The sequence below is a fragment of the Erpetoichthys calabaricus genome, chromosome 6 (assembly GCF_900747795.2).
Source record: "Erpetoichthys calabaricus chromosome 6, fErpCal1.3, whole genome shotgun sequence".
Classification (NCBI taxonomy): Eukaryota; Metazoa; Chordata; class Cladistia; order Polypteriformes; family Polypteridae; genus Erpetoichthys; species Erpetoichthys calabaricus.
The window spans coordinates 210,699,405-210,722,939 of record NC_041399.2 but is presented as its reverse complement, the minus strand read 5'-3'; the positions used below and the strand labels follow the sequence as shown (position 1 = coordinate 210,722,939).

The 23,535-nt window shown below is 41.1% G+C and overlaps 1 protein-coding gene across 2 annotated transcripts in view; it reads left to right on the top strand.

Annotated features, from left to right (window-relative positions):
- adcy8 (adenylate cyclase 8 (brain)) overlaps positions 1–23,535 on the top strand; it is a 345,854-nt gene that overhangs the window by 44,337 nt on the left and 277,982 nt on the right. For both annotated transcript variants that reach the window (XM_051928959.1, XM_051928960.1), the window contains exon 2: positions 18,323–18,472. In XM_051928959.1, coding sequence (XP_051784919.1) covers positions 18,323–18,472 — 150 coding nt within the window. The remainder of the gene's footprint in view (positions 1–18,322; positions 18,473–23,535) is intronic.

The window sequence follows — 23,535 nt, the reverse complement described above, 5'->3', positions numbered from 1 at the left end:
AGGAGGCGGGGCCACCAACAAAATGCAAAGTGCACGAATAAATATAAAGAAAATAAATGACCAACACTATTACCATAAAGAAATGAGTCAAAAATTAACAATAACAAAAGATATAAAAATTGCTTTTGTATTCCATCCAGGGGAGGAACCCTGGATGAATTATAACACTAGCTGGTTTAAACACTCTCCAGTTGTTCCCCATAACATATTTATTTATTTATTAATTTGTATGTGATGTTGTGTTCTGTTATAAGCAGCCCCAAAGCTGCCAAGTTACATTTCTGTTTATGAATTACTGGTGAATAAAAGGGATTCTGACTCTGATCTGATGTGACATCGCACTGCAGTGTTTCGTGGCACTCGCTTCCACTAGAAGCCATCCCCCTACTGTTAGAGAGAAGTACCAGTCTGCCAACATTCAAGTCTGTGGGCATAAAAAAAACAAAATGGTGGATAAAGATTGGGCAGGGAGTTTTAAAGGCAGAGAAATCGATGTCTGGTTTGGGCCAAAAGTAGAAGAAAATGGACTCAATCGTTAACACAACCGTAATGTGCATTTGTGGCACTGACTGAAACATTGGGGATTTCTGTGCATCTTGTAGCAAAGTGGACATTTTACTATTTTGGAGAAAAATTGCTAAAAAGATGACAGTCACTTCATTTCGCAGGGGTATCAATTAATGAATAGACCCAAAACTGATTCTGGCTGCAGACGGTGGGCCGTGTGCCTGCTGCTAATGGCGTGAGTCTCCTGTGTGCTGCTTCAAGGAATCCTGATTCATTTGTATATGTGGCAGGCATGTCAGGCAGCACTCCCAAAAAACGGCTTCTGTGCTCAGTCGAGCATGTGCCGCACCGCATGGTGCCCGTGTCTTCAGGAAACAGGCATTTATCTTTGGGAGGCTGTGGCATTCAGTTCTACAGATCACCCAGCTGTTGCCTACTAATTTGTGATGTTAATTCAGCAGATGGTCCCAGCCTCGGTGTAAATTCTTGTCCACAAACCTAGAGACACCTAACAGCTGGAGTAAATCTTCATTTTTGGCATAAGGGGGTCCTCCCTGTCATAATGTTGGAATGTGTGAGTGAGTGTGTGTGAAGGGGTGGGGGTCTCTGCCATCAACCAGAAAGTAACGCTGTGGGTGGAGTGTCATTGAAACTATTTGGACAATTCACGGTGACTAAAGAAAAGCTTTAAGGTTGAGAAGAAAACCACAACTTTAGTTAAAGAAAGGGACAGACAGACAGACAGCTAGCTAGCTAGCTAGCTAGCTAGATAGATAGATAGATAGATAGATAGATAGATAGATAGATAGATAGATAGATAGATAGATAGATAGATAGATAGATAGATAGATAGATAGATAGATAGATAGATAGATAGATAGATAGATAGACAGATAGATAGATAGTGTCATCGACTGGCAGAAACACAGGAGTCCAAACCAAATGTAGGGCTGCCAACTGGGCCACCCCGTTTACTTGATAAGGCAGAAACATAAATAGCAGGCACTCGATGGACCTAACATAAGCAACAATGTACAGTATGTCATTGGCTAAGGCCCTCTTGTAGCAATATGAGGTCAAGGTTTAGGGTTAGAGCTCCACCTTGTGGGTTGCTCATCTCCCAAATGAGACACCTCCTTCCGGGAGTGCCCTGCTTTTATAGCTTGTGGACTGGAAGAGGCGGGGTCAGTTGCCCTCATTGGGTGTCTTCTCAGAGATGTGGGTGGAAAAGGACACAAGGTGATTAGCAATTGTGCACCCTGGTGTCCCGGGGTGGTAGTGCTTACCTTATATGAGCCCAGAAGGCAACCCTCTGACATGTATGTGTGACAATAGATAGATAGATAGATAGATAGATAGATAGATAGATAGATAGATAGATAGATAGATAGATAGATAGATAGATAGATAGATAGATAGATAGATAGATAGATAGATAGATAGATAGATAGATAGATAGATAGATAGATAGATATTAAAAGGCAAAATTTGATAGATTAATAGATAGATAAGATAAATAGGACTGTTTTGCTTTACAAAGTAAATTAAAAGTAGACAAATGATACTCATAAATTGTTTGCCAAGGATGTCTAGAAAGAAGCCAATGTGATTGAATGTCATTTAGGATTTGGAAATGAGTTTCGCCATAGGCACTCAGTTAGAAACGATCCACAGCGAGCTCTACTCTTGGCAGACGATGGCACCCAATGACAAAGAAATTTTGGCTGCAGCTGAGTGTTTGTGAAAGAGAGACGCTGACATTTAGCAGGCCTTCTGTGCGCACTGCAGTGCTGAAAGGTCAGACATTGGAGTTTTTTAATATCACACAAGAATTGGAGGAAATTTTGGCCTTTCATTATTTCCTGAAATCCACATTTAACCTTGAAGATTTTTTGTTATTATTATTATTATAATTAAACCTTGTGGTGGACACACAGAGAGTTAGGAAGGGACTGGCAGGCATATGGAGAAACCATAATTGCAATCTGTAATCCATTCTTGTTTGACATGCAAGTAAAAACATCACCGTTCTCTGTTGTGACCGAGGCGCAAACTAAGGGTGACAAAATAAGAATGTCGGGGAAATGGGGTACCCCTTTCAATAAGTTCATAAACTAGAAGCAAACATAGCACCCAACAAAGTAAACCAAATCAGCCAATCTCTACAATAACCTCCATGGGTGCTCTGTCCTCTGTTCTCAAGGTAGAAGGGTCCATAAATGACTCTATGATTGGGGAAGCACCCTCTTTTATATCTTCTGAGGCAGAAGGGGTGTGGCCAGAACTGGGCATCATCAACAAGATATGGTTAACAGCAGTGCCCCCCTCTTGTCCTGGGGTGGTATTGCTGACTTCCTCGGAGTCCACACAGTGATTCCCAGGCACGTATGTGTGACACGATGCATTTAACAAACACTACTACTGCTATACTTAAAGTTATTGTGAGAAAAGTACGTCGACACAATGCCCTCAAGGTGAGGAGTTTTCAGACCCAAAGTGCCTCCTCATTAGTTCTAGATAGATAGATAGATAGATAGATAGATAGATAGATAGATAGATAGATAGATAGATAGATAGATAGATAGATAGATAGATAGATAGATAGATAGATAGATAGATAGATAGATAGATAGATAGATAATGCCAGAGTAAGTAAGATTTCAGTGCTCATCCAACAGGACTCCCCTGATCACCACAGGATATTAGACATGCTGACAAGGAGCCTGTTAATAAATATTTTGTTCCGCTATTGCAGGGGCCGATGAGTTTGTGCTATGCCAGGGCCGCCAGAGGGTGGCATGTCTTCCACTATCATTTGGTGGCCCGGGACAGCAGTAGGCATGTATGCCTATTGGGAAAGAGGCAGTTGCCAGAAATCTTTCTTTTTCTTCCTTCTGACCTTCTGATTCTGAATAATCAATGTCCGTATCTCTTAGTTCTGCTTTACTATTTCTGATGCATTTCATCTCCTCCTTGACTGTTCTTTTACTACTAAAATACTGAAAGAATCTCTTAGGGTCATCATTCGCCTTATCTGCTATATTCCTCTCCAACTCTCTTTTAGTCTCATCCTACCCTAATGGCTTAAATGAAAAATAAAAAAAAATTGTTTATGGTTTTAGTTTTCTTGGGGTAACTAAATAAAATATGGAATGTTTAGTTTCTAAATGGAGGGTCTGTGTGCCAAGAATCACATCCCCTACCCTAAACCTAACCCTAATCTGATGGATCTGAAGTGGTGATAAATGTAGGGTGGACTTACTTTTTCCATGAGACCACTTAGCATTAAACGTATATAAACGGAAGACCTGTGTGTGTGTGTGTGTATAGCAGTCCATTCTGCTCATGTTCAACCACAGCCACTAGATGGCGCATGCATGCATTTTTACATTATTTTTGCTGCTTGCATGCACCTCACTTCTCACCATGAAAGACATATGTGCAGCAAACGCTGCCGTACAACAACGACTTCTTGTTAAGGACATTGATGAAGAGATACAACATCAAAACAAAGCAAAAGCCACTGCTCAACATCATGTAAGTGAAACACCTCAGTAACAGAGGGTATGGCCTGAAGTTGTCACTAAACACATTGTTTGTCTGGAGGTATGTTCTCCAGACAGAGATTACAAGGACTCATATGCCAGTGATACGGCTAAGATGTGTCATTGCCAGTGTCTTCTTACGAAAGCCAGTGGGGCAGCAAGCACAAGATGGGTCCACGTCCTCTGCCCTGGGTCATTCTTAAGAGTTAGTTGATGCCTCTCCATTTTTCAAGAATATAATCAAACTGCTAGGTGGTCTTCAGGTTGTCTTTTGTCCCCAAACACCATACACAGCTAGTTTTTGTTAATCTAGATTAGATTGTTGTCATTTGTTCAAGTATTTCACCTTTATCTGTAACTATTGCTGGCATGAAGATCAAATGTTTGCGTATAGAGATATGTTGAAAAGGTTAACACTTTCCATGGGGGTTGTCCTTACTTTTTCACATGAGTGTATATCATGAACAAAAATGCTGAATAAATGTCCAGAAGATCAACAAAGCAAAGCTCTTTGGAGACACCTTTATTGCTTTAAATGTTTGAGGCTCTGTCATTCTAAACATCCATCCATCCATTTTCCAACCCGCTGAATCCAAACACAGGGTCACGGGGGTCTGCTGGAGCCAATCCCAGCCAACACAGGGCACAAGGCATGGAACCAATCCCAGGCAGGGTGCCAACCCACCGCAGCATTCTAAACATGATGGTGGGGAAAAAAAATGCCACATACAAATAAACCTTCACAAGTAACCTTAAATCACGGGGCCACTTCTTTTGCCCTCAGTCCTTAGAATGGCCTCCTTAAGTTATTAGATCTGTCGACTCCATTCACTCATTGAAAAAGCAGCCTTAAACCGATCGGATTAAGAAGACTTTTGCTTAAGAGACAGCAGGCTTGGTTTCTCTTTCAGTATTACTTCCAATGAACTGGTCCTTGATTTGTTCTTCTGCGCTTACCGTTTCCTAGTTTGGCTTTTCCTTGAACAGAAATTTACTTTTATTTACTTACTTGCTGAGCTATCTGCCCAAGATGGGTTTACAGCAAAATGTATCGTAACGCTACTGGGTCCACACCTCAGGTCCACACGCTCCTCGGGTGGTGTCTGGTCACTGTCAAAAGGAAGCGGGCATCCCTGGAGAAGCCAACTATAAAGAAGGGGGGGGGGGGGCACAGATAGCGGACTTAACACTTAGAATGTGAGGTACGAGTTAAGTCGTGTCTCATTGAGCCTGATGTACAAGGTAACTTGGATCTCAGTATACAGCCGCCATGACAGCACCCAGTCTCAGTTTTTTACTATAGTGCTGCCATCTAGTGGATAGCCATAGAATATTTTTAGATGCTACAGCTTGCAGAAACTCTACTCTATATACAGTAAATAAAATCCTAAGCCTAAAAGTGCAACGATGACATTTTTAATGTCCCGTTTTTTGTCACGCTTTAAATCTGGCCTATTTTAAAACCTACATATATATGTTTGGTAACATTCTTTTCAGAATTTATCAAACTTTAATGTGATGTTGTTAGATTTTCAGATTCTTATTCCGTTTTTTAAATTATAAATGAAAAAATATCAAGAACTCACCTCCCGTGCCAAAAGATTTAACTACGCCCGGGGCCGGAAATAAAAGACAAAGAGTAGGACAGCTGCTGTACAGGCGTTTAAATGTTCGAGTTGCACATCACATGACACGGCAGCAGCAGTAGCAGCAAGCCAGCAGCTGATCGAGCAAACAGGAAGTAAAATATATTTGTTTCCCACTGTATCACCGTTTAAGAGGGGGTTTCGGAGGAGCGACCACGTCTTCTTGGGGTGCCTTCAGCCCCCCTTCACAATGCGAGTGGCAAAGGCGCGAAGTGGCGTGGGGGTTCTCTAACTCATTGTGATGTTAGATTTTCAGATTCTTTTTCCATCCATCCATCCATTATACAACCTGTTATATCCTAACTACAGGGTCACGGGGGTCTGCTAGAGCCAATCCCAGTCAACACAGGCCGCAAGGCAGGAAACAAACCACGGGCAAAGCGCCAGCCCACCGCAGAGATTCTTATTCCATTTTTAAATTATAAACTAAAAAATTTCAAGAACTCACGTCTGGCGAGACGGGACTTTGTGCCAAAAGATTTAACCACGCCCAGGGCCAGAGATAAAACATGTGGACACTGAAAGTTGAAGAACAAAGGAAGGCAGACACCAATTAAATGTAAAAAGCAATTTCTTTATTGTTGCTGGCAGAGGCTGCAGCACCTGACAGCTCAGTTTGTTACAGGCAGCCTGCTCAAAAAAGGAAGTTAGCTCAGTTTTATACCAGTTTGTTTGCTAAACAAAAAGAGGAAGTATGTCAGTTCAATTTGAGGTCATGTAGAGTTTGCAAGTAGGTTAAGATGACACATTAAATCAGTACATGCAGAAGTACACAATAGTCAGCATGCCCAAAGTCCCAGGTTCCCCATCTAACTTAGTGTCACGCTTGGGTCACAGAATTGCACAGAAAACAGAGGAGGTTGAAGAGACTGGAATTTTATTCAAACACTGCAAACAAACATTTGTCTCTTTAAAGGGTTTCAAACGTGCTCCTTGATAGGAAAGTGTTGACACCTCAGGAGAAGTCTGAGAGTGAGAAGGAGAAGCAAACAATCAATTTAACAAACTGAACGAAGCCCGTACAGGCTTTTTAAGTAAGCGGAGTACCGCACGAGAGGTATATTACGCGACAGAGCCGCCAGAAAGGTAAGGAGGAATGTGAAGGTAGTCTGTCAATGTTTTTCAGGGGTTTTCCCAGGGGCGTCTGTATTCTCTGAAGGTGCGATCAGCTCCGCAGCTCACATTAGGCTATGCAATTCAGTTATGGCTAGTTTTACAGAGACAGCACTTTGCAAAACATGTACAGTGGAACCTCGGTTTGCGAGTAATTTGGTTTACGAGTGTTTTGCAAGACGAGCTAAAATTTTTAATAAATTTTGACTTGATAAACGAGCGAGGTCTTGCAATACGAGTAGTATGTATACACTTTGTCTGCTGAGTGTCATGTGATCACAACTGAGCTGATGGTTTGTGGGCAATCGTCTCCTATTCTCTGTCTGAGTCTGCGTGCCTCACTCATATAGTCAACATCCGTATGAGTGTATACTGTTTACTACAGCATTGTGACTGTGTGTGTGTGTGTGTGTGTGCGTGTACGTGTGTGTGTGTGCTGTGATGTGTGAGTCCCCATCTTGCACCCCAAAACACGAAGCTGAGTCTCAGTACTTTAGCAATACCAGCTTTATTCTGCTTGAAACAGCAACAGCACGGTTATTTATTGTAGTGGGATCTGCCACTCTCCTATACACAGACGCAGCAGTCAGGCAGGGTCATGGCCAAGTAGTACTGTGCCCTGCACATTTATAATGTTCCTTGTTCCTTGTATCACCCATCGACGGCAGGCGCTTATAGCATGTCTGTGATCTTTTCGGATTCGCTTTTACGGCGAACTGCTACAGCGCGGGGAGACTGCGATTGCTTTGGAACGCTCATCCGCGTGTCATCCCGTTGGGTGGAATCCCACAAGAGTTTACAAACTCACTCACACCAGCCATGATTCTTTTCAAAGGTAAAGTGCAGGTTAATTTGTTTTAAGTATTTTTGCTTTATATTTTGTATTAATCATTTTGATATGAATAGTTTTGGGTTGTGGAACGAATCATCTGAGTTTCCATTATTTCTTATTGGGAAATTCACTTTGATATACGAGTGCTTTGGACTGCGAGCACTTTTCCAGAACGAATTATGCTCGCAAACCGAGGTTCCATTGTACTTCCCTATTCTTCTGCACCATCAAGGTTACAACACTTCAACGGCTATGTGGCAGTTACAATTTAAGAATCTTTATTCAGCTTATAAAAGGATTAATGTTATTCTGTCGTTTAATGCACAGCACATCATATTTGATTATACAATATCAAAAGCTACCTTAAAAGTTAGTTTTTTACATTTGTCTTACAAGAATACACTCTTACAGCTTAGCATCTGTATTAGGTTACATTTGTTTGGTTATCTTAACACATCCTTATTTAATGCATAAGTGACACCCTTCTTATACAGTAATCCCTCCTCCATCGCGGGGGTTGCGTTCCAGAGCCACTCGCGAAATAAGTAGAAACCATATGTTTATATGGTTATTTTTATATATTTTAAGTCCTTATAAACTCTCTCACATGGTTTATAAATATTCCCCATATAGTTATACAGCATAAACCCTTTATATTCTCTTAGTTATTAGGTAAGATTCGTTGAAATTATGTATGTAAACACAGTTTATATACTAGATAGATAGACAAACATAAGTATCGTATGTCATTGAGGAGTTTTATTTAATATGTAATACAGTTTTAAACATATTGTAATTGAGTAGGTAATATAAAAATACGTGAAAAATCTATAACATGTAAATGCTGTACATAAAACCAAAATGTTATTTTAAAGATACTGTACAGCGTCTCCGATATCACATTTGTTACAGCCATTACGATAGACAGGCCACCGGCAATAAATACCAACAATGCAAGGAAAAAATTGTATAAAATGTGTGCACAGTTACAATAAACGTATATACATGTACTAAGTACGTAGAAAAATAGTTTTGGGTACTCACCAACTTGTCAGATAACGATGACATTTACTGCACTGTCACAGCTGTTCTAAAGGAGCCTCTTCAGGCGACTGTGTAGCACCGCCGTCGTCTTCTTCCACTGAAGGCATACTAGGCAGTGTTTTAAGTGTAAGGAACATCATGATGGGCAGTTGCTGGCGCTGTTTTTTCATTTGTGTAAAGAGGTTCCTATACACTTCCGTGGTGCCATCAAGAGCATTTTTAAATTGCAAAGAACGAATCATTTGCGGGTCCCATTCTTCAACTGATGTCTGGAGATCTTTTGCCATTCATAGAATTGTCACGAGACGCTCGAGAGTTAGCACAGCACCCAGGAGCTTAACCGTGTGCTCTGATTGGGTAGCTTCTCAGCCATCCGCCAATAGCATCCCTTGTTTGAATTTAAATGCGTCCCTTGTTTGAATTCAAATGGGCAAATCAACTGAGGAAGCACACGTACTGTAGACCGCAGACATCCGTGAAGCAGTGAAAAATCCTCGATATATATTCACATATGCTTACATTTAAAATCTGCGATGGAGTGAAGCTGCGAAAGACGAAGCGCGATATAGCGAGGGATCACTGTAGTTCTATTGGTACCATACTTTTGTTATTTTGGAAAGGCTGAAGCATCTTAATTCTAAATATTCTTTCTCAAACACAAGGAGTAGGACAGCTGCTGTACAGGCTTCTAAATGTTCGAAGCGCCGTGCGAGATGCAGATCACGCGGCACGGCAGTAGCAGCAACAAGACAGCAGCTGATCGAGCAAAGAGGAGGTAAAAAAAAAACTGTATGTGTTTCCCATTTGTATCACTGTTTAAGAGGGGGTTTCTGAGAAGCGACAGTGTCTTCTTGGGGTGCGATCGGCCCCCCTCTTTACAACGCGAGCGGCAGAGACGCGAAGTGGCTGGCAAGTGAAATGAGCAGGGGTGGACCATCCACCCATTATCCAACCCGCTATATCCTAACTACAGGGTCATTAGGGTCAGCTGGAGCCAATCCCAGCCAACACAGGGCGCAAGGCAGGAAACAAACTCTGGGCAGGGCACCGGCCCACCACAGGGCAGCAGGGGTGGACACCCTAGTAGAATTATAAATAGACAGTCCATAGTTATGCTGTCATATTTGTTATACCCGTGCCAAAAAGGGGAATGATTAATAAATCAGACTCAACAGACTGTTTCCTCACCAGTGTCTGTATCATGAATTTATTTAGATAGATAGATAGATAGATAGATAGATAGATAGATAGATAGATAGATAGATAGATAGATAGATAGATAGATAGATAGATAGATAGATAGATAGATAGATACTTTATTAATCCCAATGGGAAATTCAAATTAGAACAGCAAAGTAAAACAACACTTTCAGTACTACTGTATATTGCCCCCTTTAACTCTTCTTTACAGTCTTCATATGTGTTACGAATAAAGCCCAAGCATTACCCGGGTAAATCTTGCATTATCCAAAGAGAAACGTATATATTTTATTCCAGCTTTACCTAGGTCTGCCGGATAGACATATGAGTTTCTGACTTTACCCGGGTAATCTCTTTGGATAATACAAGCTTAACTGGGTAATGCCAGTGTTATGCGATTTTCGGGCTTTACCTGTAACATATACTACAGGGTGGTCCAGATCTAATTATGCAACTGTTCGACTGACAACCGTCTCCCCGCCATTTTGAAATGCAGGGCAGGTGCTGCCATCTATCGGCAACAAAAAGAATTTTAAGTGAAATCTCTATGTGCAGGGCAGGTGCTATGAATTCTCTATGTAATAAACTTAATAAGTTACAGCATAATGAAAATTGCATAATTTGATCTGGACCACCCTAGATAGATAGATAGATAGATAGATAGATAGATAGATAGATAGATAGATAGATAGATAGATAGATAGATAGATAGATAGATAGATAAAAGGCACTATATAATAGATAGATAGATAGATAGATAGATAGATAGATAGATAGATAGATAGATAGATAGATAGATAGATAGATAGATAGATAGATAGATAGATAGATAGATAGATAGATAGATAGATAGATAGATAGATAGATATGACATACTCCAGCAGCACCTTACTGATACAAAAAACAATATTCAATTAAAGATTGATAATAATGCAGGTAAAAAAAAAAAAACAGACAATATCTTTGTATAATGTTAATGTTTACCCCCCAGTGTGGAATTGAAGAATCGCATAGTTTGGGGGAGGAACGTATATACGTATATATATATATATATATGTAGCCTCCACCAACATATAAACATTACTGCTTACCTTTTATTCTTCATGTCTGTCTCTTACACTTTCCTTATTTCTATACTTCTATTATAACTATATCATATTATTACCATTCTACACTTTCCCTTATTTAACTCTTCCAGGTTTTTTTCCTACTTATCATAAACAGTATTATGTATTAATAAGCATAACAAACCCATAATAAACATGTCAGAAATCCCGTTTATACAAGCTGAATACAAAAACACGCTCCCATTAAGACATATAAATACATACTGGACATATAAACATAACCATAAGGAAGTACTAAGGGCATTCTGTTATAATATCCTTAATAAAAGACAGTCACATTTCTTTTACTTAACCTCCTTAGCATTACATTTTTTCTTCAAAAGAACATGTAAAAAGTGTTGAAATGTTTGTCTTGAAAAATTACATTTTTTATTAAATCTCATCTTTCTACTGTAAAATGTGCAAAACATTAAAAATCATCAGCATTGTCCATATCACAAGTGAAGGAAACGGGAAGAGCACAGTCATATCGGACCTGGCAGACAGCCCTAATCAACTATCTAACTACCGATCAATCTAGAACTGCCAAATCAATTTCCGAAGTACCCACACAAACATATGTCGACATTCAGAACTTTACCCATCTCTATATTATTGTCCTCTTTTTGAAATGAAACATACAAACTTTGGACATGAATTCAAACAACACTAATGTATCCATTTAACACAATACAGGTTGAGTCAAAATTATGTTAACACTAATGGATTATTTATATCTCGACCACACTTTCCAGGTCATTGGACAGGTCGTGGTGGACCATTGCCATAGCCTCCACACTCCCCTGATTTGACACTCTGTGATTTCTGATTATGGGGTATGATGAAGGAGTGCATGTGTATAACAGGAAAGTTCGTGATATCAATGACCTGAAGGACAGAATACAGACTGTGGTATCATCTATTCCCCACAAAATGTTACTGACGCTCATTGGTTTTTGTGTGTTGAACATGAGGGCGAACAGGTTGAAACATTCCTGTAAATCATCTTGCACATATGAAATATGTTTTGTGAATAAATTGTTTCAAATTCAAATGTTAACATAATTTTAACTCACCGTGTATAATACTTAAGACTCTTCTTAAACCTGAAATACGTTTGCTGTAAATGTGTACTCAAATTATGTCAATCAAGAGGCGGCCTTAGAGGTGCGCAAGGCCTAGGGCTGACCAACCCCACACGGGGCTGGTTACGTCAAACGCCGTTAACGGTATGTGTGGACTGTATAAACTTGCACGCAAATTTAATAAAAATAATGTTAACATACACTGAATTTCCTCATTACAGTATTCAGCTAAATTTTTGCAAGATAATACGTGGACTTTATCAAAATATAACAATACTGGGGGGGCAAGACCTCATGACACCTTTGGCGCCCAACCCCCAGTTGCAGCAAGAATATTAGTAAAATCTGTAAATGTACAAAAGAAAAATTATTATTTTTTGGAGTCAAAATCATGAAATTCTATAAATATGTAAAAGAAAAATTAATTACTACCGTATTTACGCGTGTACCATTCGCACATTTTTTCCCAAAAATTAGCATTAGAAAATCAGGTGTGCATCATACACGAGGAAATTTTTTTCTGTAATGTTTACTTCTGCTTTAGCTCTCCGCTCACTCCCTCTCTGGCGTTCTCTCTCTATTGCTCGCTCGCGCGTGCATGCTACTCTCTCTATTGCTCACTCGCGCGCACGCTCTCTCTCTATTGCTCGCTTGCGCGCGCGTGCTCTCTCTCTCTTTCTCGCTCGCTCACGCACGCTGTCTCTTGCACACACTCTTGAGTGACAGAAGAAAGAAAAACTTACGTCATGCAACAAAAACAGAAGGGCATTTCGCGGAAAACGTGCCCTAAACGCTTCCTATACAATCACAACGCGCGTCGTACACGTGGCAAAACGGGTTTTCGCGATTTTCTTCGTAAAAATTAGGGTGTGCGTCTTACATGAGGGTGCGTGGTACATGAGTAAAAATGGCATTTAATGGAATAAAAATCATGAAATGAGAATTAAATGGTTACTCTCTTACAGATTGGAGTATTCCCGTTAAACTGAGGTTTCACTATGCTCGACGAGTATTTATAAGATACTAAATAACCAATCCATTTGTTTTAACTGACATTCTTATAAATAAAAAAACTTAAAAAAAAAAAATTACTCATTTAAATAACAGGAAAAAATCACGTGAAAACTAAAGTGATATGCAATGGGTCATCATAACTCAACCTTCAGCTAACAAAATCACCGAAATACAAACATTGGTGTTACGAATAGATCTTTTTTTTTAATAGTCTGTTCCTGTGAAAGAAAGTTTACTCGATCAAAAATAAAAAACACAACTTTCTTGATATTTTTTAGTTTATCATTTAAAAATGGAATAAGTCTCTGAAAATCTAACAACATCACATTAAGGGTCGATAAATTTTGAAAAGGCTGATACCAAACATATATATGTAGGTTTTAAAATAAGCCCAATTCAAAGCGTGACAAAAAACATGACATAAAAACGTCACATAAAATCGTTGCACAAAATCGTTGCACTTTTAGGTTTAGAATATTATATATAGAGAGAGTAGATTATTATTATTATTATTATTATTATTATTAACTTGTGCTACAGTATCTCTTTAGTCGGATCAGACCAGACGGGCTACACTTCACTCCCCACATGCATCAATGAGAATCAATGATCACCCATGACCCCATTGCTGGTTTCTTGGACCACTAAGTTCTGACCACCGGATACCAGGAACATCTAACAAGACCTGCCATTTTGGAGATGCCCTGCCCCAGTTGTCCTGCCATCACAATGTGAACCTTTTGTCAAAGTTGCTCAGATCATCACCCTTCACCATTTTTACGACACATAAAATCGTTGCACTTTTAGCCTTAGGATTTTATATACAGTATATAGGGTAGATAATCTATTAAAAAAGTGTGCCACGATCTCTTCCACTCATGGCGTTGACAGTGATACGGCTAAACCAGTAATAAAACGTTACTGCGCGTTCCACTACCAAACACTTCCCAAACTGTTTCAGCTTGGCCTACTGTAGCAAACTGAACCAAAGCCTCGACTAAGAAATGATGGTAGGCTCTCCGGACACAAATGAGTCACAAGCGACAAGCCATCAGTTGTTCCCAAGTCAAAACAGAAGCCGTCCCAGCGACTAATAGACTATACCTATTTTAGGAAGGGATCTTACTGGCGACCCTTTTTGGGTGATGAAGGTGGACTATGGAATGTACATGTACGGAATTTGCTTGAACAGGACATGCGGACCTCAAAAATGGGGCCCCCTTAGGCACGGGTCCTAGAGTGGTTGCCCCACTTGCCATCCCCAAACGCCACTCTTGTCTCAATCTGTCACACGTTATTTTGAAACAACTAGATTGTTTGAATATGATGAATATTTTGATGACAAAGACAGTGATCGAGACAGTGACAACCAGCTGGATGATGTGGAACTGTAGGCTCTGGCACTGATGCGGATCGCTGGACCTGAAGGTGGTTCTTCATCATAAGACATCCGACGGGTCAGATTCAGGACTGCAATACAGCTGCCTACTGCGCACAAACAGTCAGCAACTTCCAAATGAGTTGTATGCAGCAAGCACGGAAAACGCAAAGAAATGCATAATGCTTGTGGCACATGTTCTGCTAACCCTGCACTCAGTTGTGCTTCAAGGGTGATCATTCAAATGGAGAGTTTTACTCAAATTGCCGGTGAAAATGAAGCCATTAACAATTTCCTCACATTATTGAAAGAGTTGATCATAAATCCATTGCTTTCTAATACATTTCTCTATGAGTTTTGATAGAGTTCATTATTTATCATATATGCATAGACTGATACTGCATTGTCCTGGTAATAAATGGTCCAGCAGTTAATGTGTTAAAGAGCACTTCAATCGGTCACATTTCCTGGCTGCTGAAGCCCATCGGCTCAGATGTTTGGCCTCTGGCGAGCCTCAGATTGGACCCTGGGCTTGGATTGGCCCGCAGAGAGCTGTGGGAACAGTGTGGCATACATGTTGTAGGTGAGATGTGCATGCAGGGACAAAGGGACAAAGGGGACGAAGCAGCTGTGAGCGGTATGTCTCCATTTGTAGCCGATGGAGTGTAAGGCGAGTTCAAGCACGGGTAAAACGCGGGTCGAAAGAAATCTCTCAGTCCAAAAGTTCGTTTTAAAATATTTAGTGAAAATTCAAAGCAAGCAATCCACACAAGAATAAAGAAAAAAGTCATTACACACATAGAATAAAATGCAAAAAAAAAGGAAAAATGTATCTTCTCTAAACTTAGCTTTTCTTGTAAAACTTTAGTTGTTTCTATATTTAAAGATTCTTAACTTCTTCTTCTACTACGCTTTAAACATACGGCGCCCCACTTTCAATTAAGTGCTTTGTCTTACATGTTACATAGCACACAAAACACGCATACAAGGTACGCAAGGCACGATAGGCACGGTTTAAAAGTACTCCTTACACATGGCAAGTCTGATCACTAACTGAGAATAATGTTTAGTCAGATAAGCTAGAAATAGTTAGAATATACCAATTCTATTCAACCGATGGGGGTTTTAGGAACCTCCCACAGATTATGCACTATCCATCCATCCATCCATTATCCAACCCGATATATCCTAACTACAGGGTCACAGGGGTGTGCTGGAGCCAATCCCAGCGAGCAAGGCAGGAAACAAACCCCGGGCAGGGCACCAGCCCCCCGCAGGGCGCACACACACACACACACATACACACTAGGGACAATTTAGAATTGCCAATGCACTGTGACAGTAGAGGGCGCTGTTGCACCTCCAAACCCACAGACAACAACAGGTAAAAGTCCCAGTAATAATTTTTAATAATTATATTAATGTGCACAAAGCACCTCCACCTCCACAATACACAATAATAATCAATAAATCCATCCATGCATCCATCCATTTTCCAACCCGCTGAATCCGAACTACAGGGTCACGAGGGTCCACTGGAGCCAATCCCAGCCCACCTCAGGACACACACAAACACACCCACACACCAAGCACACACTAGGGCCAATTTTAGAATCGCCAATCCACCTAACCTGCATGTCTTTGGACTGTGGGAGGAAACCCACACAGACATGCAAACTCCACGCAGGGAGGACCCAGGAAGCGAACCCAGGTCCCCAGGTCTTAATCAATAAATCAATACCATAAACCAAATCCTCCACTCCACCCAGCAGCTCTGTCGCACTTCCTCCCAACTCCGGCTCAGTCTGCTGGGTTTCCCACAGTCCTTTAAATAGTCCTTGAACCGGAAGTGCTCCTGTCCTTCAGCCCACGTGATCCCATGGCACTTCCGGGTCAAATGAAGATTTATATTTTTCTTTAGCCCGGAAGTACTTCTGTCCTTCCATCCCCATGACTTGGGAGTACTTCCGGGTTATAATAGAAACAATCTTCGTGTCTCCCTGCAGCGTGCCCTGGCGGTCCCCATGGTATCCAGCAGGGCTGTGACACCGAACTCCATTGTCCATGATGCCCTGTGGGAATTCGGAGAACCTCCAGGTTGCAGGGAGGACTCTATCTGGCGGTGTGCATGTATTGGCCGGGATAAGTTGCCGGCCATCTCTCACAGCACCTAGCCTGCATGTCTTTGGAGTGTGGAAGGAAACCGGAGGACCCAGAGGAAACCCACGCAGACACGGGGAGAACATGCAAACTCCACACAAGGGAGGACCTGGGAAGCAAACCCAGGTCTCCTAACTGTGAGGCAGCAGCACTACCCACTGCACCACCATGCTGCCCTATGAATCTTATGTAACTAGGAAATGGCTCTTACACTATTGAAGACCTGAGAGACAGGAGGATGCAGAGCTGGTGAAGTCACAAATGCTCACCAACATTCAGCACAAGGAAGCTAATTCTAAACCCGCTGTCTCCCTTGCCGTACAGTTACACCAAGCTATAAGTAATTCTATCTCTTAACATGAAGTTCTTCTTGGTGAGGAATATTGTGCTCCAGACTTCATTTTTAACAGTTTTCATACCTATTTTATCATAGAAATTTGTGAGATCTGACAGGAGTGTTTGAAGATTAACACACATACACATAGCCATCCTATCCAGACAAAATCTTGAGTCACCCCACAATATTCGACATAGGACCCACCTACACATCCATCCATCCATTTTCCAACCCACCTACACATACATGCACATAGTCATCCTAGCCGGACAGTCTCGAGTGGTACCAGCTTCCAGTCACTCTGCAATATTCTGCATAGGATTTTCTACATAGGGACTCACTATCACCAGCACTAATAAACATGCAGGTGTCCTCGTGGCACACATAAAAGCTCAACTTTCTCAGTTATACGTCACTTACCAACCTAAAAATGTCTTACTTTTACTTTTTAATTATTAAGGAGCAACCTCACAGCCATGATTAACCCTGTGGGAAAGAAAGTAGCAATCCTCCCCACACTAGGTGCCATTTTATTATTTCACTCACTCTACGTTCACTTGATAATCACTTCCTTGGCCACGCCTTAAACTCCGCCCATGTCCAAGTCAAGTCAAGTCAAGTTGGGGAGCATGCACTGGTTCAGTGCGTTGCCGCACCCACTACACATCGCATCCAGGTGTTACGTGGGCAACCCCTTGGCCTGGTCCAGCCACTTGGGTCCCCAACAATGAAGATCTTATGAGCCGGATCACCCTCGGGGAAACGCGCCACATGGCCGTAGTGCCGTAACTGACGCTCCCTCACAATGCAGGTAATGTGCCTCATTCGGGACTCCATGAGCAACACAAAGTCAAACCAACGGTACCCAAGGATTTTCCAGAGAGACACAGTACCAAAGGAGTCCAGTCTTCATCTCAGGTCACTGGATAGCAAGACAGGACGCACCAGGACTCTAAAGACTTGGACCTTCGTCCTTTTGCATAGATATCGGGAGTGCCACACACCCCTTTCCAGCAAACTCATGACCCCCCATGCTCTCCCAATCCGTCTACTGACTTCACAGGAAGAGTCACCAGAGACATGAATGTCAATGCTGAGGTAAGTAAACCTCTCGACGAGGTCAACAACAAGCCCATGTCCCGTATGATGAACCAGAATTTTTGAAGCTGGTGGAACCAATAGGATCTTAAACGTTGTAAGTCACGTTCGGGCGTTATCCCTATAAGTAATAATAATAATAATAATAACGATAAAACTGGTAAAGGAGGTTTAGTAAATGGGTAGAGGGATGGGCTTTGTCGGAGCAATCACTTCAGTTTTTTTCTCATTTTTGGGTACTTTTCTTATCTTTGCAGCTGGTTGCTCAAGCAGTTCTCTTCATGTGCATGAATACGGCAGGAGTGTTCATCAGTTACCTCTCTGACAGAGCTCAACGGCAAGCCTTCCTCGAAACGAGAAGATGTATCGAGGCCAGACTGCGGCTGGAGACGGAAAATCAAAGACAGGTAAGAAGCAAGCATGGAGCAAATATTTGTTTTCTAACTTCTTTGTTTTTCTGAGGGGGGATAACTACAAAATCTAATTGCTTGATTTTTCTGTGTGAGGAAGGGCATCATGAATTTCGGACACTGACAAAAAACCCACTCAGTTATTTTCAAGTTTTACAGTAAGTGTGACACATAGGTAACAGAAAATGACGTGTAACGATTAACAAATAACATTTATGGCCTTTCAAAAATATTCAGTGACCAATATGGCCACCTTTGTTTTCATTAACTGCCACAAGTTTCCCATCCCTAGAGTTTGAACTTAGATTAGATTAGATAAAACTTTATTAATCTCAAGGGGGAAATTCCAATGCATACAGCAGTAGAAACATTAAAAACAAGAATAAAATCTCACAGGACAGATAATGCAATCAATCAATCAATCTGTGACAGACGGGTATCAGCAAGAGTGAAAGGGAAGGTCTATAGGACAGTAGTGAGATCAGCTATGTTATATGGGTTGGAGACGTTGGCACTGACCAGAAAGCAGGAGACGGAGCTGGAGGTGGCAGAGTTAAAGATGTGAAGATTTGCATTGGGTGTGACGAGGATGGACAGGATTAGAAACGAGGACATTAGAAGGACAGCTCAGGTGGGACGGTTGGGAGACAAAGTCAGAGAGGCGAGATTGTGCTGGTATGGACATGTGCAGCGGAGAGATGAGGGGTATACTGGGAGAAGGGTGCTAAGGATAGAGCTGTCAGGGAAGAGGAGAAGAGGAAGGCCTAAGAGAAGGTTTATGGATGTGGTGAGAGAGGACATGCAGGTGATGGGGTAACAGATCAAGATGACGAGGACAGGAAGATATGGAAGAAGATGATTCGCTGTGGCGACCCCTAACGGAAGCAGCCGAAAGAAGAAGAAGAAATAAATGAACCTAAAGAGTATGTCAGGTGGAAGCACTGAATTTCCTGATAGCAGTGGGCAGAAAAGACTCCCCCCCCTCCCCCCCTCAGAGGCGCTTCTTAGCATAAAGTAGTGGAACGAGCACACCAGTGGCCAAAAAATTGCTCCCAGAGAGAGTGCCACCTGGAGGGGATGGAGGGGATTGTTCATGATGGCATCTGCGGTGGGCTGGCACCCTGCCCAGGGTTTGTTTCCTGCTTTGCACCCTGTGTTGGCTGGGATTGGCTGCAGTGGACCCTCGTGACCCTGTAGTTAGGATATAGCAGGTTGGATAATGGATGGATGGATGGAAGTGATGTGTAGACTACGCCTGCTGTAGCCTCCCACCATTTCACAGATCTTCATTCTCTATCCAGCACTGAGCATCGATCGCCTTGCGCCTCATTCATTTGCTACTCGTGTTGTCTGCACCCTTTGTTTCTGGCAGAAAACGGCTCCTAAGAAGCAATTAAAAGGCCAAAACTATCCCTCAAAGGCTAAGATGGAGCGTAAAGTGCTACAGTATCTCTCAATGAACAAATGGAAATTTTAGACCTTTCAAAAATTGGCATGTCGTTTGCCGAAGTAGGCCATAGTCCCAGTACAAATGAATCGACCCATTCATAGAAGAAAGCATGTAATAAGAGAACACAGACAAAGACTGTGGGATGGTGTATTATAGCACTTGAAAAAATAAGCGTTTTGCAAAAATGAATATCTACAAACAGGCATCTCCAACCTGTTCCCAGTTCTTCCCTTAAAACATATCTCAGATCTGGTTGGGATGGCCATTCTCCTCCTTCAATATACAGGGAGATTCACTCGAAAGAATATCTGTAATAATTCTCGCTAGGACTGTTTTGTCTTAATAGAGTATTATATTGCTCTACTTTCTCCTTTTGTATTATTAATATGTAGCCTTTGTCAAAATGCCTCAAATCTCACAGACTTACCACTGTTTATAAGGTATCACAGTATACAGTAATGGCGTACTGCACGATAACGTGCAGTGAATACACTTGACTTGAGCATTCCTACTTTTCGTGCTCTTTCTCTGTACGTTTATCATTCATTTGCTCAGAGGTTGATTTGCTTTCTGCTTCCTGAGCAGCTCTTCTTGTCTCCACCCTAGCGGCCCGCTTCTCCTCTTCATTCATCAACATCTTTTCACATTAAAACTGATTAAGTCCATGTTTGTGTTGCAATTATTTAGTACGTTTTCTTTAATTTTTCACTTAAGCTGGCACTTAAGTCTTCAATCTGCCTCAAGAATGATTTAAAATATCATATTTAAAATATGGAGTGGTGGCAGAGTGGTGGCTCTGAGGCTAGGGATATGCACTGGCAATCGGAAGGTTGCTGGTTCAAATCCCATAAAATGCCAAAAGGGACTCTGCTCTGTTGGGCCCTTGAGCAAGGCCCTTAACCTGCAATTGCTGAGTGCTTTGAGTAGTGAGAAAAGCGCTATATAAATGAAAAGATTTATTATTATTATTATTATGAAGAGGTAGGGGAAGTGACGGCCAAGGTGGTAGGGATGAGAACGGCGCCCGTACGCATGCGCCGCACAGCCACCCAGCTGGCTGTTGCAGAGAGTTGATTCTACAATAAAATAAAATAAAAATGAAAAGAGGAATAACCTTGGAGGTCAATCATCACCCCGAAAGTGGATAGTAGACGTCACGTAGTATATGTTTACCAAATTTCAGATCAATAGGTCAGATGGTTTGCGAGCTACAGGTGATTTAAAATCCTGGACAGACAAACAAACAGCTACGGTAGCGCCTCCTCCAGACCACGAGGGGGTGACCGCCCTGGTTGCTTTGGGGACCACAGGAACTGAGCTTGGAAGCTCAACCCTATAGGGGCCCGTGGTCAGAGCCAGTGGGCGCCCCAATGCCTGAAGAGCCCTGGTCCTCATCACACCCGGAAGTGCTGGGGGGAAGACGACCAGGAACACCCGGAGTGCTTCCGGGTGCGCAGACGGTACTTCCGCCACACTGGGGAGTGCCAGTGGAAGATTATCGGGAGGCACCTGGAGCACATCCGGGTGATTATTAAAGGGGCCGCCTCCCTCCATTCAGTGACTGGAGTCGGGAGTGTAGCAGGACAGAGCTTGAAGGAGAGGAGTGGAGGCGGACCTGAAAAGGCATTTGAGGAAGAAGGCCTGGGGCCTCATGTATAAACGGTGCGTATGCACAGAAATGTTGTGTAAGAACGTTTCCACGTTCAAATCGCGATGAATAAAACCTGCACTTGGCATAAAGCCACGCACTTTTCCACGGTACCTCATACCCTGTCGTACGCAAGTTCTCCGTTAGGTTTTGCAGACTGGCGGCACCCAGCATCAAAGCAGTGCTACTGTTCCTGTGTGGTTACCCTTTCTTAGATCCACATCCATGACGGCAGCTCAAGTGCTCCTTGTAGAACTGTTTGTACTTGCAAGTTACCGTGAGGTAATTGTACTTATGATACAGTTATAATATTGCACAATCTGAGCCACTTTATAAAGCGTGTATTTACATATGATGACGATATCATTTTTAAGATGAAATGCAGCAAAATATGTTGATTATATTATAGATAAAACTTTAACTACACGGTGCCTGCAGTGCTAGCGAGCTTGAGCTTCGTTCATGGTTTGTTCCTGCCTCGCGCTGTTTTCATGCTGTGGCTGGCGCGACACTGGAAGGATAGATGGATAGAATAATTAAACATTACGAAGATATTTCAATGTTCCTTAAAAGTTTTGAAGAATCGGCGTTCTAAGCTTACAGATGGCTTAACGTCTATTACAGAGCTGATTGTGTGGCGATTGGGTATGTGGAGAAAGAAAAGTAAGGACAGGAATTGGGGGTTAGTACGTTTGAAAAAGACAGTACTTCTGTAATAAAGCATTTCATTTAAGGTCGCGCATGGCGCAGCAAGCATCTTGCTGTAAGACATGAACAATCACTGCACCACCGTGTTCCCATGTTTAATAACATGCTTTAACTCATATCATCATGAAAATGATATCAAGTATACATCTCAGTATTTTAATTAATCAGAGGACTGTAATATTACGAACGTAATGGATTCTGGGTCCTGTCGGAGGAAGAGCACGTAGTGATTCACACACATAGAGCACATATAAGATCAAATACAAAACAAAGCATTTTACGTGCTACTTTAGTTAAGATGAGATTTGAGAAACTAGTAAATTAAACGATTTTAAGATGAAGTTTATGATGTTCTACTTTAATGACAAAATAAACTACATGATTAAAGTGGAAATTTTGAGATTAAAGTTGACATTTTGTGCTTTTTTCACACTGTGTGCCTTTTTTTTCTCTGTACCCTAATAAGCTCTCATATGACACTCAGATGGTGGGCTACGAGTCGCCGACTTTGATATGTGACAACTTTTTTATTTCGGGCACTGTGCGACTTTGTGAACTTGAGCTTTCGAGTTTCTCCGACATGCTATGTCACTCGATCAACTTCCTTTTGTTGCTTATATAACTGTTTAAACCAACAAATAGTATATATATATATATATATATATATATATATATATATATACACTAGCAAAATACTCGCGCTTCGCAGCGGAGAAGTAGTGTGTTAAAGAAAAAGAAAAGGAAACATTTTAAAAATAACGTAACATGATTGTCAATGTAATTGTGTTGTCATTGTTATGAGTGTTGCTGTCTTTTATATATATAATATACACACACACACACATAAACATATATATACATATACATATATACATATATATACATATCTACATATACACATATATACATATATATATATATATATATATATATATATATATATATATATATATATATATATATATATATATATATATATACACATCCATATATATATATATACACATATCAACATATATATACACATACATATACAGACATACATACACACACAGATATACATATATACATATACACATACATACATACACACATATATATATATATATTTACATACTTACATATATATACACATATATATACATATCTACATATATATATATACATATCTACATATATCTAGATATAAATATACACATACATACATTGACATATATATATATATATATAATATATATATATCTACATATATAT